General features: G+C 41.6%; 1 protein-coding gene across 11 annotated transcripts in view; it reads right to left on the bottom strand.

Moving 5' to 3' along the window:
* Positions 1 to 13,624, bottom strand: part of huwe1 (HECT, UBA and WWE domain containing E3 ubiquitin protein ligase 1) — a 38,907-nt gene that overhangs the window by 12,804 nt on the left and 12,479 nt on the right. For 7 of the 11 annotated variants that reach the window (XM_044039264.1, XM_044039274.1, XM_044039268.1 and 4 more), the window contains 33 exons: positions 13,461 to 13,552; positions 11,290 to 11,510; positions 11,111 to 11,168; positions 10,819 to 10,995; positions 9,439 to 9,684; positions 9,177 to 9,310; positions 8,981 to 9,093; positions 8,708 to 8,890; positions 8,376 to 8,592; positions 8,160 to 8,282; positions 7,814 to 8,051; positions 7,047 to 7,397; positions 6,729 to 6,851; positions 6,547 to 6,642; positions 6,198 to 6,467; positions 5,694 to 5,846; positions 5,467 to 5,594; positions 5,289 to 5,370; positions 4,978 to 5,154; positions 4,300 to 4,851; positions 3,972 to 4,167; positions 3,665 to 3,832; positions 3,402 to 3,550; positions 3,239 to 3,326; positions 2,677 to 2,900; positions 2,371 to 2,582; positions 2,085 to 2,267; positions 1,626 to 1,798; positions 1,372 to 1,511; positions 1,137 to 1,212; positions 821 to 919; positions 545 to 672; positions 307 to 466 (listed from right to left, as the gene is read on the bottom strand). In XM_044039264.1, the coding sequence (XP_043895199.1) occupies positions 307 to 466; positions 545 to 672; positions 821 to 919; positions 1,137 to 1,212; positions 1,372 to 1,511; positions 1,626 to 1,798; positions 2,085 to 2,267; positions 2,371 to 2,582; positions 2,677 to 2,900; positions 3,239 to 3,326; positions 3,402 to 3,550; positions 3,665 to 3,832; positions 3,972 to 4,167; positions 4,300 to 4,851; positions 4,978 to 5,154; positions 5,289 to 5,370; positions 5,467 to 5,594; positions 5,694 to 5,846; positions 6,198 to 6,467; positions 6,547 to 6,642; positions 6,729 to 6,851; positions 7,047 to 7,397; positions 7,814 to 8,051; positions 8,160 to 8,282; positions 8,376 to 8,592; positions 8,708 to 8,890; positions 8,981 to 9,093; positions 9,177 to 9,310; positions 9,439 to 9,684; positions 10,819 to 10,995; positions 11,111 to 11,168; positions 11,290 to 11,510; positions 13,461 to 13,552 (5,730 nt within the window). The remainder of the gene's footprint in view (positions 1 to 306; positions 467 to 544; positions 673 to 820; positions 920 to 1,136; positions 1,213 to 1,371; positions 1,512 to 1,625; positions 1,799 to 2,084; positions 2,268 to 2,370; positions 2,583 to 2,676; positions 2,901 to 3,238; positions 3,327 to 3,401; positions 3,551 to 3,664; positions 3,833 to 3,971; positions 4,168 to 4,299; positions 4,852 to 4,977; positions 5,155 to 5,288; positions 5,371 to 5,466; positions 5,595 to 5,693; positions 5,847 to 6,197; positions 6,468 to 6,546; positions 6,643 to 6,728; positions 6,852 to 7,046; positions 7,398 to 7,813; positions 8,052 to 8,159; positions 8,283 to 8,375; positions 8,593 to 8,707; positions 8,891 to 8,980; positions 9,094 to 9,176; positions 9,311 to 9,438; positions 9,685 to 10,818; positions 10,996 to 11,110; positions 11,169 to 11,289; positions 11,511 to 13,460; positions 13,553 to 13,624) is intronic. The other 4 variants (XM_044039270.1, XM_044039267.1, XM_044039269.1 and 1 more) reach the window with 4 other exon arrangements.

The raw sequence follows: 13,624 nt of genomic DNA, 5'->3' as shown, positions 1-13,624 counted from the left end.
AACAAGAAACACTGGTGTGACTGATAATATTAAAAAGTGCAGTAAAATCTACACTTACTGGAACTGAGCCATTCAACAAAATGTGTTTACACAAATCAAAATGTCATGGCATGAAAAAAGTCTTCAGTACCTCAAACAGCTTATACCCAAAAGCACTGAATGTGGATTTTGATAATCATCATTATGAAAATGAGATTTCAGACTGAAATCAGACCATCAAAAATAAAGAATCCAAATTTGCACTACATGAAAAATTTGTAAATTTTCTCCAAATTACAAATATCCGATCTAAATGATCCTGCTTACCGTTGTTGGAGAACATGTTGTCAAACTCTATGATGAGGTCATCATCCCTGTCAAATCTTTCAAATCGGATGTGAGGTGCAGCATTGATGTCTGGGAAGTCTTCGTCCAACTCCATCTCTGAGCCCTCATCATCATCATCCTCATCTCCTTCCTCATCATCCTTAAAGAAAAATTATAGTTTTAGTCTCAAGGGTAAGTAACAATTATGACTATATAACTTCAGTGCATTAAACCATACTTGATCCTCCTCCTCCTCTTCCTCTTCCTCCTCCTCTTCATCCTGGCTGTCTTCGTCATCATTGCTGCCACTAGAATCTTCCTCCTGCGTGTGTTCCTCATCCTCTGGTTCCAGGATATTCATGGAGTCTGATGGAAAAGAAAAAAAACACATTGTCGAGTCTATTTTTTTCTAAATATCAAAAAAATATATACTATTCTGTACAGTAGAACTTTGACCCTTGAATCTGCCAGACACTGCCTAAACGCATAACAATGTGAAGTGTCAATGTCATACCTTCACGGTTGGCCTGAAGAGTGGACGCCTGACTAATATTCGAGGGGGCCTCATCCATCAACACATCCTCTTGCGTATCATCTTCGCCACTGCGTCCCACTGATTCAAAGAACAGATACCAAATATTAGCTACACAAGAAGAACTTAGACTCAAGAATCATATCATAAAAACAGGAGGGTACATTTTTATAATAATTTAATTTAGAATAGATGAGACAAATAGCAAATACAACTCTTTTCATACCAAAAGGTTTATGTTAAGTATAAAAATTGAAATGCCATCGCTCCCACTACCCAAAATAATTCAGCGACCTACCTATAATTGTGCTGTTGACAGTGCCAGCATCTCTCTCCAGGAGCTCATCAATTAGATCAACCAACTCATTCTCTACCTACAAGCACATGATATAAACATAAAATGGGCATTAAAACAACCTTGAAGCAAATTTACCTTCGTCAATGACCATTTTTATATGAAGACCAGTAATTCCACAGGTTACAAATGAGATAATGTGTTGTGAATATATTGTGCATAATACGACATCATTCACCTGCATAGCCTGTGTGCTGAGAACCTCTGGCTGACCAGCAATGACTACAGTGTCTCCCTCGGTCTCTCCATCCATTAGGTCTGTGTCCGTTCCCTGCACCCTGTGGTTACCCTCCACTGGCTCTGCCTCACCAGCCTCTCCTAGAATAGATGTTACACATCAGCAACACACAAATTGGGCTGAGTGGTGGATTGGGCTGTCGATTGCCCAAATAAAATATTTAGTGGGATGAAATCCCTTATCCAACTTCATACCTGGGTCCTGAGTGTTGCTGTTACTGTCCCTGGAAGCACCCACAGTATCATGTTCAACCTTGTTCTTGCTGGAGCCTCCTTTGCCTCCAAACAGACTGCTGGGCTGGTTAACAATGCGGGACAGAGTCTCCAGAGGCTTCAGTGCAGCATTGACTGTGTTGGCCATGTTGGGACTAATTTAAATGATAAAGAACATTACAGAGTCATTTTATGATTTTTTTTTTTAAAAAAAAGACTGATTTTGAAACTGACATTTAAGTTCAACTTTATCATTTTTGAGTTATCTGGTTTATTTGACTGAAGCTGGTGATCACATTGTATTAACAATTTACATGTGTCATTGTAAAATATGCAGCAATGCAACAAAGGAGAAGAAGACAACTTCTTTTAACTGATTCATCTACAGATGCAGGTGCCTCAAAATAATTTTGGTTTAATTAATGTGATATATTCATGTACCTGGACAAATCCAAGCTGTGGGGCACACGGGCCAAGTCGTTAACCAGTCCCTTCTTAAGAAAGAGCCTTATGATATTGTTCATGCCATTGTGTTGTGTCTTGGCTGCTGCTGTGCTGTAGAAACTAGACGTGGAGGGGCATGATTCCATGATGGTGCTAATGATGCACATCACTGCCTGGAGCCTAGGGAATAAATATGGTGGGACGAATAGGGAGAATGTGAATATGGGCTTGCATTCAAATAATTTATGAATCAATCGATAAATAATTTTTTAATATTGGTTACCTGGCATGTTTTTCAGCACCTTCTGCCATTGCTAGGGCTCTACTAAGGGCAGCCTTCACCTCATTAACAAGGGCCACCTGGGCATCAGTGCCTGTACCAGCAGCGGCCAGGCTGGCTAGGAAGAGACGTGCAAGGGCTGGAGTGTCCTTGTCCTCTGAATTCTGGGTGTGGGGCAACAAGTGGTCGAGCACAAAGGCTAAAACACTGCAATCCTGTAAGGATATAGAGATGACAAATGGGTTAAGAGTGAAAATAACCATGGGATATGACAATGCAGTAATGGTTAGAAAGATTTTGACTACCCACCTCCTTAATAAGCTCAGACTGTCCAGCAGTGTAGCAGTATGAGGCAATTAATGTGGCAATGCCCACATAAGAGCGCACCAATTCAGCCAGCAGTCTCAGAATGGTGGAGGTCGGCATCAAGGGCTTGCTAGCTTTTACCTTAGCTGCTTTACCCTCATCTGAGCTGGTACTCTTCTCTCCCTCCTGTTCTTTTTTCTCCTCCCGCATCTCTTCTGGTGTTGAGGCTTAGGTAAAACAGAATTATACAATACACAGATCACATAAACAGAATGAGAGCTAAAATTAAGTTAGTCTGAAGTCTAGAGGCAAATACAAACATATTAATCAAAATTAGTCTATGTTTTACATTTACAATATGGTTTTGTAATTAATTAATTTATGGTTGAGCAAAAAACATGAATGAGCATAAAAACAAAGACTGATGGTCTTTATCTGCGGGACTGTTAACATACATATTTACAATTCCATACAGTGCCATAAAAAATGAAGTTACCAAACAATCACACAAGTATAAGTTAACTTTGCACTTGTATGGTTTTTAAAAAGCCTTTTAGTCATCTACCTTCTCCTTGTGGTGTACCCGTCTGAGAAGACTCTGTCACACCTCCATCAGCAGCAAACACTTGAGTCTGACAGAGAGAAACACCATTCTATTATCAAATTTGGAAGTGATTAATTTCGTGTTATAATATACAAGCTAAACTGCAGTACTTCTCGAGACTCACATTGATATGGAATGCAGACTGGGAGTCAAAGTCGCTGCCTTGTCGTGTGAGTCGGTACTGCTGGTAAACGTCATCACCGACATCTTGCAATATCTGGCACAGGTCTTGACCACCAGGCACCACTGCTGTACGTTCTTCTGGACGCTCAGCTGTGCCACACACAAAAGCACACTCTTAGCTGAAATATTCAAGTAATCTATTCCCATTATTACTACATATACATAAGCACCAAATAAGTAGTTGTCAGGATCTTGTTATCTTACGTTCTTCAGGAGCATGGTAGGCAGCCAAAGCATTGAGCATGTCATAGATGACCTCCTTGATGGTGTCAGGAATAGAAGGTAACGGGGAGAGTTTCAAAGGAGTGGTCTTCACTAGCTGCACTGCATTTGGCCCTTTAATACGAAGGTTCTCAAACTCATCATCCGACGCTGTAGAGAAGTAACAGCAATGTAAGCTTATTAGGGTTAGAACTTACTAAAACCAGTCTGACAAATAACCAACGAGTACTACTAACTTCAAGTGTAATCAAGATTCTACACCAATTCAAGCTAGAGCTTCCACACTCACCAGTGCCAGCTCCACGTGGCGCAGGCAGAGCAATGCGGACACAATTGCTTGCAGTTTCAGCAAAGCACTCAGGGTTGCGGCAGGCTGCAGGGCCCAGGACACGAAGAATGTAATTGATTTCTCTGGAACCAAGACTGCCCGACACCACTCCTGAGGTGGTACTGCCCGCTCCACTGGTCACAGCCGATCTAACCACCTATAACAATGAGAATTTTGTTATCCATTTACAGATATTTTTCAGGAAAAGACAGATTGGCTGATCAAAATTTACCTAATAGCTCCTTCAAAAAAAGTCAGCTCTATTTGAGCACAATGAAAATACACCAACCTTTTCCATGGTGTGTCGCAGTGTGGTTGGATCTTCAATGATGTGTCTGAAAAGCAGAGTAACGAGTGGAGTAAAGCCGTTGAAGCCAGAGCTCTGCGTCAGCCCCAGAAGCATCCGTGTGCTCTTCAACTCTGCAAACATCATGGCATAGTGATGATTGCGTGTCAGACGCAAACAGAGACGCAGTGTGGCGTGGAGGGTGTCTGGGTCCACAGGAACACTTATCATACTGACACAGGCCCGAATAAGGATGGTGGTCATGTCTTCAGACAGGCCTTTAACGACAATATCAGAGCGCTGGGAATAATCAGACTCCAGGGTAGATGAGGGGCCCGAAGTGGTCTCCTTCAGCTGGTTTGAATCAAGCTTAGGGGTACTCGTCGCCACTGTTGTCCCAAAGTCTTGGTCAGTCTGAGATTCCTCTGCTTTGCTTCTGTCAACTTCTTCTCTCTCAGAGTCTGTTGTACTCCCAGTCTTAGCAGGCTTGGGCAATCGTGGCACTCTTTGGACATTCAACATCACTGGCCTTCTGTTACCGGTCTCTTCGTTGACCTGTCCAAAAGTGTGGATTTTATCAGTATAACTCAGAACACTGCTAAATACAGTCAAGCATCAAATCAATCTAGATTGAAAATACCAGCAGAGGAGCAAGAGGAGAAAGTGTGTGTTTATGAGTACCTGCACCATGGTGTTAAACTGCACAGTGTATCTCCGGCGTCCAGCTGTGAATCGGACACTGCTCTCTCCGGCCCTCCATGCTGAATCAATGGTGCTGTTGTTTGATGCGCTGTAACTGCACCATCGGCCAGAGCGATCATCAAACCACCGCCAATTATTCCCATTGGGCTGGAGATACTAAAGGTAGAGAAAGAAAATGTTTGACTTGTAATTTACTGTTCCGACACGGTGTGTTTGCTGAATAGGTGCATGTTTTAGTATATCATTGTCACATCTTGTGTAAAATTTTGTTTTGTGAAGTTACTTTGTACCTTGTTCATTTGTTCTCTGCGCTTTGAAGAGACTGCCATTTTCTCATAGAAGTCAATAATCAACAGTACTGGAGTGATCCACCTGCAGAAAAAGGATGACATGTTACATCATGAAAACATAAAACATGGGTCTCCCATGTTGAAAAACTGCAGGTATGTAGGGCTGTGCAAAACTCACTTTGGTGTCTGGATGTCTTTCTGTTCTTTAGCAGCCTGTAGACAGGGCTGGACAACCTCAAGCAGCTTGATCAGCAAATCAAGAATACCACTGTTCTCTACCACTCTTGCACCCAACAGTTTCAGCTCCTTTAAAAATAAAGTTCATATGGTTATAAGGAGAATTGTTCATAACCAAATCTGCTGACATTTTACAGCTAGATGTTTAAATGGTTATTTTTCTGTTACCTCAAAGAGCAATGTGAGCAGCAGAATTCGTGTTGCCAGCTTAGAGGCCTGGGGCAATGTGGCCATCTGTCTAGTCCACTCAGACACTGTCTTTGTGTCACTGGTTGTCAGGGGTTCAGCTGCCTTGATCAGCACGTCTGCTGCCTCCCACACCTACATATACCATGAACATAATTAGGCAGGTATATTTATGCTAAGCCTCTATTTTAAAGACATACAGAGCTGCATTTAAACAAGTTTGGAGACTTCCAACAAAACCTGACAATAAGGTTGTAAGGCCAACACATGACTTCCAAATATTACCACATAACAGAAAACAAAAGGAATAAAATCAAACACTTTTCCATGATCATTCCACAATCAGTGTTAAAACATATAGTGACAATTTCAGAAAACAAGTTGTGACAAGAGCAAATGTTTGCACACTTTACTGTCATTTTTGTACCACCTAATATTATTGTCTTGAGAGCAAACTCCAGTTTAGCAATACATTAATGTTCTCACCTGGTGAACAACCTGGCCTAGGATAAGATCCCTGTACTCTGGGCCACTCCTCTTGATGGCAGTCATCAGCAGATCACAAAGTCTGTAGACTGTATCAGGCAGTTCATCCAGAAGATGGAAGCATCCTGGTAGCATGGAGTCAGTGAAGGTATGTAGCTCCTGGGGGTCCAGAGGTTCAGCCTCCATAAATCGCTCCAAGCAGCGCGCTTCTTCCTCTTCAGCCCGCTCCCTAGCTCTTCTGTCTTCCTCCTCACGCCGACGTGCTGCTTCCTGAGGTAGAGAGAAATCATTTTAAATTAGGGGTTTTCAAGTCTTTCAGCTAAAAGTTTTTCATGTGAGAATGACATACCTCAGGAGAATCAGAGCGCTGCTCCATGCTCACTTCTTGCCCAAGTGACATGGCAATGGCTCTCATCATCTGATCTTCTTCAGACATAGTCAGGTCCTGGATGGAATTGGAGAAATGTGTCAACTGCAGAGATGGGACAGTCACATAAATGGAAGTCAGTGTTTTTGTCTGTGAAGCCTTACTCGTACAGCTCCACCAAGAAGAGGAGGAGGGTGTGTAAGTAGGTATTCTGTGGCCTGCTCCATGGTGCTGGTGTTCAGTAGGGCCTCCATGGCATGTTCTCTTGAGAAACCCATATCCATCAGCTAAGACACAACACAAAAACAATGTATTTTTAAGAGTAAACAAAGGAGTATTGAATGAAGAGAAAATAAAATCGGTCTGAAGGTCTTCAGAATTCATGTAAGAGGAGGGTAAGTCATAAACAAGTACTTTTATAGTGAAGGATGAGAATATATCATTCCACTGACATTCCAGTATTAGACTTATTTCTGACTCACCTGTGTAAGTTGAGCCTGGTTGACCTGGGGCTCACGGCGGGGGGTAGAATTGGTTGAATCTTCTGCTGATCCTCCTGCTGACCCTCCAGAACTTGTTCCAGTTGCTGGTGGTGCCTCTCCTCCTGTTGTAGATGCTCCAGGGACAGCAGTAGGCGCCAAAGCAGCAGTGGTTGCCCCTCCTTCCTCATCTGCACGTACCGTCCCTTCCCTCTCTTTGGCGAGGCGCTCCTGGATAACTGGCTCCCCTCTTAGGATGTGGCAGAGTATGGCCAGCATAGATTCTGCCATTCTGCCTCCATACACCTTCAGAGGCTTCCTGTTCCACAGGCTTCGAATGCAACTGAATGCAGCCTTCATGAAGAAAATACTATGTTACTATAAAAACTATTAAAAGCAAAAACCCCAATTCTAATATCCTGGAAGGACAATATACTAAAACTTTGCAGCTTATACTGTGCATGTTAGATTTCTAAAGTGACTTATTAACCATGTTCTTGAAATCTGAAAAGTAAAGTGTCCCATTGATATTTACACCTTCAGGGACATTTAAAGGTTATGAATTTGCTGCTGTAACATCAACATGTCATGGTATTAAAATGAACAAAATTATTCGAGAAAATAGCAAGGAGCAAGTTTACAGTGTCAATCTTTTCTGTCCATATTCCCCTTTATGTTATGGTGCATTATGTATACTGATTTTGTTGAGAACAAAATTTCATGTTCCACGTAAAGATAGTAGTCATCTTGAATACTATGGAAACACTGACCTTCTGAGTGACAATGAGGAACCTAAGGGCACTGAACTGAGGCATGGAGGGTGTGACTCCAGGCATTTTAGCTGGTAGAGAGTGGGGAGAGTCCAGTACAGTGCTTGGGTTCACCATCTTTTCCACCAGCATTAACCATGCATCCAGGAACTCCCCTGTTCCATCTGGTAGATCAGTATGCTCCAGTCCCTCAGAAACAGGCACTTTCCCACCCATTGACAGGGCCCAATTAAATGTCCTGTATAAAGAAAACAACCAATTAAACTCCTGTCACACAGAAAAATGTTTATTTGAAAGAGCAGCATTTGATGGTGAAGTCCTCGCTACTGCATTTGATGGGACTTACTCAAATAAGGCATCATGTCCTCCAGAGCAGAAAAACTTTTGCAGCATGAGGTGATAGGGATACTTTCTCTCATCAAACAACATGGGAGATGTGAAGCCCACTGAGCAGATGAAGAAAGTCAGCCTGCCAGAAGAAAAGCCCAGATCATATCACACTGTCAGCAATGTGCATGGGTGAGAATGGCATAGCCATATGTGGTAGGGTCTGCTCTCTTACCTAAATCGAGGGGTGGGTGTGTAAGGAGGGGGTTGCCAACTCAGTCCCTTAGTGAGGAGTTTGGTAAGGGCAGAGGCAGTGGCCCGGGCAGCAGGTGTGGGGGTAGTGCCTGTGCTTGTGGCATGGTGGGATCGACGTTGGCGGACTGGAGAGCCCACACACAGCTTCACCAACAAGCCAAAGAGCTCAGCCAGAGCTCTACCCAGTCGAGATGACGCTGGAAATGTAAAAAAACAGAGAATTAACTCACGGTTTGAAAGACCTAATCATTTCTAAATCTAAAAATATTAACATGTATGTAAAAAAAATTTATGTAACATAAATGTCCTCACCAGACAGCAGCGGTTTAATTTGTTTGATGCGGGTTGCCATAGCTGGGGTAAGTTTGGACTTGGCTTTAGGGTCTGTTGCGGTGGGTTCGTCTGTCTCCATGGGAGCCAAGGTGTCCCCGTCTAAACCCATGCCTTCCAACAGCCCACCAGCAGATGAATCCACAGACGTCGCCTCAGACTCTGCTAGATAAAGGAAGAAAAGATTGTTGAGGTGGTTAATGGATGTTACAGGAACATGGTAGGACAATATGCTGCTGGATATGGATATGTTACCATTTCTTCTGGAGCCAGAGGCAGTGGACGCTGCAGTGCTACCAGATGGCTTCTCCTCTTTGGGCACCAGTTTCTGCATGTCGGCCTGGCCAAACTCGCATCCTGGTGGAAGACTGTTCAGAACAGGTGAGGGGTGTTAAGGTGTTATAGTGGGCTTCACAATTAAAGTAGAGGGAGTAAAGGATAAGATGTTCACCTGTTTGGTGTGCAGAGGGACAGCAGCACAGTGCTCTCCCAAACCAAAGAGCAGTAGAGCTGACTGAGCTTGTTGAGGACACTCAAGCCAAGCTGGGAGCCCCATTGGTTCACTGAAATAGCCCGAATCTCACTCTGTTGAGTATAAGAAGGGAGGAAAAAACATTCAGAATCAATTTTGTGTTATCAAGTGTAATTAAGTTACTACAATGAGATTAAGAATTTTTACATTCTATTTGAAGAGAAAATGTATTCATATTTACCTGTCCTACTCTGCAGGTATGGACAAACATGAGGATGTAGGCATGCGCTGCAGTGAGCGCATGAAGAAGTGGTGTGGCACGGGCTGATAATGTGGCATCAGTGACATGACCCGCATTAGCAAGTTCTCTGAGAAGCACAGACCCACCAGGCACCTCAATTGGTCGATGAAGTGGCTCTAGAGAGGTCAGAATACTGTCCAGTTGGCACAAGCCCTCCTGGAGTACTTTAGGTTCATGTGAAAGAGTCTAAAATGAAAGAATTTGGAAAATAAAGCTTTATTACTCATTCAGAAGAGAGGTTTCTCATAACAATGCCCAGATAACGCAGATTATTAAAAACCACCACCCTTCATTAAATAAATTAGAGCTGTGCATATCGAGTGGCCTTACGATTCGATCCTGATCATGAGGTTAACAACTCGATTTGTTGACCTGATCTCATGATGCATCACGGTGCAATCTAATATGAACATGAATATTAATTGCAGTGTTCCATCCATAAAAACAAACCAAATTGCAAATGAACTGCAGCTTGTGGCGACTGAAAATATGTAGACATGCTGACGGTGTGATAACCAATACCAAAAATATCATGGTTTTATGGTATTGCACTGTATGCCACTAAGGACAACCTTTTTATGTCGATGCACTTACACACACTTGAGGAAAGAGTGTGAAAAAGAGACGGACAACTTCAACTGCTTACACACATGCAAGGAGAGGGGTAAGAGCTACTGTCCACTGGTCCTTTTACTTAAACACAAACAAACAAAGAGACAAGAAAATAGAGTGACTGACTGTGTCGACTCCTGTGTTTTTCTTCAAAACACCTCTCCCCTTTGTGAAAATCATTGAGGTTACCACATTTATTAGCCATGCTGCCTTGGAATGGTTTGATTTTTATTTGGATGATAGAAGCTTCTGTATCATGATTGGTGAATCGAAATGTTCCTCATTTCTTTTCCCTGTGGAGTGCCACAGGATTCCATCCTCCAACCCCTCCTGTTCTCACTGTATCTGCATCCCCCTGGGCTCTGTCTTTTGTAAACCTGGGATGGAGTTTTTATTTTTATGCAAATGACTGTTAAATGTATGTTCCCCTGAAGCGAAATGATGCAGGGGCTCTGTACAACCTCTATTGACATGTCTCAATGACATCACGGCATGCACGTTTTTAAACACTTCTTTATTACTTTATAGCACTTTCTTCAACTAAAAAGATTATTTCCAACACCCCTACAATAAACTGATTCCATGCTAGTGCTTCTATACTGGTACAAGGACACAAGTCCAACTGAACAGCATAGTCGAGCTACAAACATACTGACTGATGTTACTGTCTTTCCAATAAATTAATAAAAGGAAGGGGGAAAAACTTGCCAATATGGACTTGCAGACACCAGCCACAGCTTGGCAGGCAGCAGATGTGGGGAAGTCTATGGGCAAGTTTGGTAAGCCCAAAATAGAGACCAAAGGTAGGAGCCCCTTCTGATTTACAAACTCCTGACAGTGGTCATCTGTGGTGTTGTTGCTTAATATGGACTCCACAAACTTCATCTGCAAAACACGTGGATTTAAAATCAATGAGTGAACTGAAAAAATTACAGCATTTATTTAGAAAATGGATATTTCACAACAAATCCATAATAACTAATTGACAATCACCACTCACCACATTCAGAATGTAATCCATTAGAGGAATGGGTATTCGCTCCTCAGTTCCCACAACCCTGCAAAAAAAATCAGTCAAAATGACAACTGCTGACTAAAATATTTGAGACTGAGTAACTCAGAGTCAGTCTTTAAAGAGTTGTTGCTCTATTCTATTGTGTTATGAACTCAGCGTCATACAGTTCAAGTGGCACTGACTGTCTGTTGCTCTCTGGCTCCCCCTGCTGCTGGCTGAATGTATGGAGGGCCTCCTCTTCCTCTTCATCCTCACTTGAAGCTTCTTCTGCAGCATGGCTGGACCGTGCTGGCTGTACCGCTACAGTGCCATCTGCTTTCTGGATAGATGGTTTCTGGCAGATGTACTCAGGGGCTCGACCTAAGTTGCAAATCTCCTCCAGTAACTGTCAGAACAACAACAAATACCTTTAATGATCTTGCCAGATGTAGTGGTGATATTCCAAGAGTAGAGTTGTCATGATACCAAAATGAGTAACCACGATACTATACCAGACAAAAGTACCACGGTTCCGGGTAGTATCGCGATACTGCTGCCTTTTTTTATTATTATTGTTATTTTTATGAACTGCATATATATATATATATATATATATATATATATATATATATATATATATATATATATATATATATATATATATATATATATATATATATATATATATATATATATATATATATATATACATATATATATATATATATATATATATATATATATATATATATACATATATATATACATATATATATATATATATATACATATATATATACATATATACATATATATATACATATATACATATATACATATATATATACATATATATACATATATATATATATATATATATATATATATATGGTGCTTCTTCTGCCATGGTGAGTGTGTTGTCTCGCGTTTGTGACTGTAAGCCGTGCGTGCGTCTGGGCGAGACAGAACTTAAACTTGATGTTTGTTTTGAAAAGAATTTCTATCGAAGCAGAGCTGTCTTCATAGAGTTTGTTCTTGCTGGCAGAAACACACGAACAACCAATCAGCTAACAGACGGGCGGACCCAGCGTGCGGAAACAGCCTATCATATCCCTGAACGTCACCAGTAACAAGCAAACAGCCAATCATTCAGCAGCTGTGTCATTCGGTTGCAGTAGTTACAATGTGGGTGTGTTTACAAGGGAGTAGCATGCAGTGAAAAGCCGGGAGGAGAGTAGCAGAGCTACGTAGCAGAAACTGGCACCGGTATTATAGTAGTCCACGGTAGTACCGTAGTGTAGAATTTCTAGTATAGCATGAACCGTTATGATTTGGCACCGCGGGGTACCGTGGGTACCGTGCAACTCTATCCAAGAGTGGTTAAAAATATAACGCCATATAATAAGTCAATCATACAACACTGCAGGAATTTGCTTGTGTTACAGACAGTAGGGGTGGGGGGGTTTGATACAGTGAAATAATGAAATATTTTGCGTGACAATATTATAATGCTTAAGACAACATGTATCACTTTTAAGCATATAATTTTTTAACTGTTACAAATTAACATTAAAGTGGATTAGCATAAAACATCAATTGATGTTTCAGTCCACTAGATGGGGCCAAGTGCTTTATACCAGTAGAGCTGATTTTTGCTAATACTCATGATAATATCGTATAATCACCCCGAGCAGACCATAATATTCCATCATGCAATGTTTGATTGGTAGTCTCTTATCTTTCATCCAAAATATATTCTCCCTTTTGCTCTCTAGATTGGTTCAACACACTGACCAACATTTCTTGCGCTTACATTATCCTCTATATTATATTAACAACTTCATAACGCACTCACCGTCTACTGCTTTAGCTGCCACATGAGGGTTAGAGAGGGAGCTATATTTCAACCCTCGCTGACATGGGGGAAAAGGTGGGGCACACCCCACACAAGTCGCCAGTCAATCGCAGAGCGATTCAACACATAGTGGTGAATAAGCACTTACATTCACATCTACAGTCTTTTAGATTAAGATTTAGAGTGTCAAATAAAAAAAAAATTTTGGACTGTGGAAGGGAACCAGAGTACCTAGAGACAACCCACACACATAGAGAGAACATGCAAACTCCACAATAGGTCCCTCAGTCAAACCACGGTTTGGACCGGTGTCCTCCTTGCTGTGAGGCAACAGTGCTAGTCACTACACAACCTGGCAGCCCTCAATTTATCCATTATCAAAATAAAAAAAGGAGAACCGATATGTATACAAATAAAGAAGCTGACAGTACCGATCAGGACAATACAATGTAAAATGCCAACTGAGTATGAAGAGAGTTTTCAATTTATGAAGAACATTACCTTTATAATGGCAGTGGTAGCATCAGTTTTCAAAGTGGGTTGATGTCTCATAAGCTCATCCACAGCACTGCCCAAGTTGGATGCAGTGTCACCTAAAATCATAAAAAGATCATGTGAAACAAGCTGCACAAAAACTTTGAACAACACACCTTAAAATAGTGCAA

The sequence above is a fragment of the Solea senegalensis genome, linkage group LG11 (genome assembly GCF_019176455.1).
Source record: "Solea senegalensis isolate Sse05_10M linkage group LG11, IFAPA_SoseM_1, whole genome shotgun sequence".
Classification (NCBI taxonomy): Eukaryota; Metazoa; Chordata; class Actinopteri; order Pleuronectiformes; family Soleidae; genus Solea; species Solea senegalensis.
The sequence above is the reverse complement of the archived record's forward strand: the minus strand, read 5'-3'. Positions and strand labels throughout refer to the sequence as shown.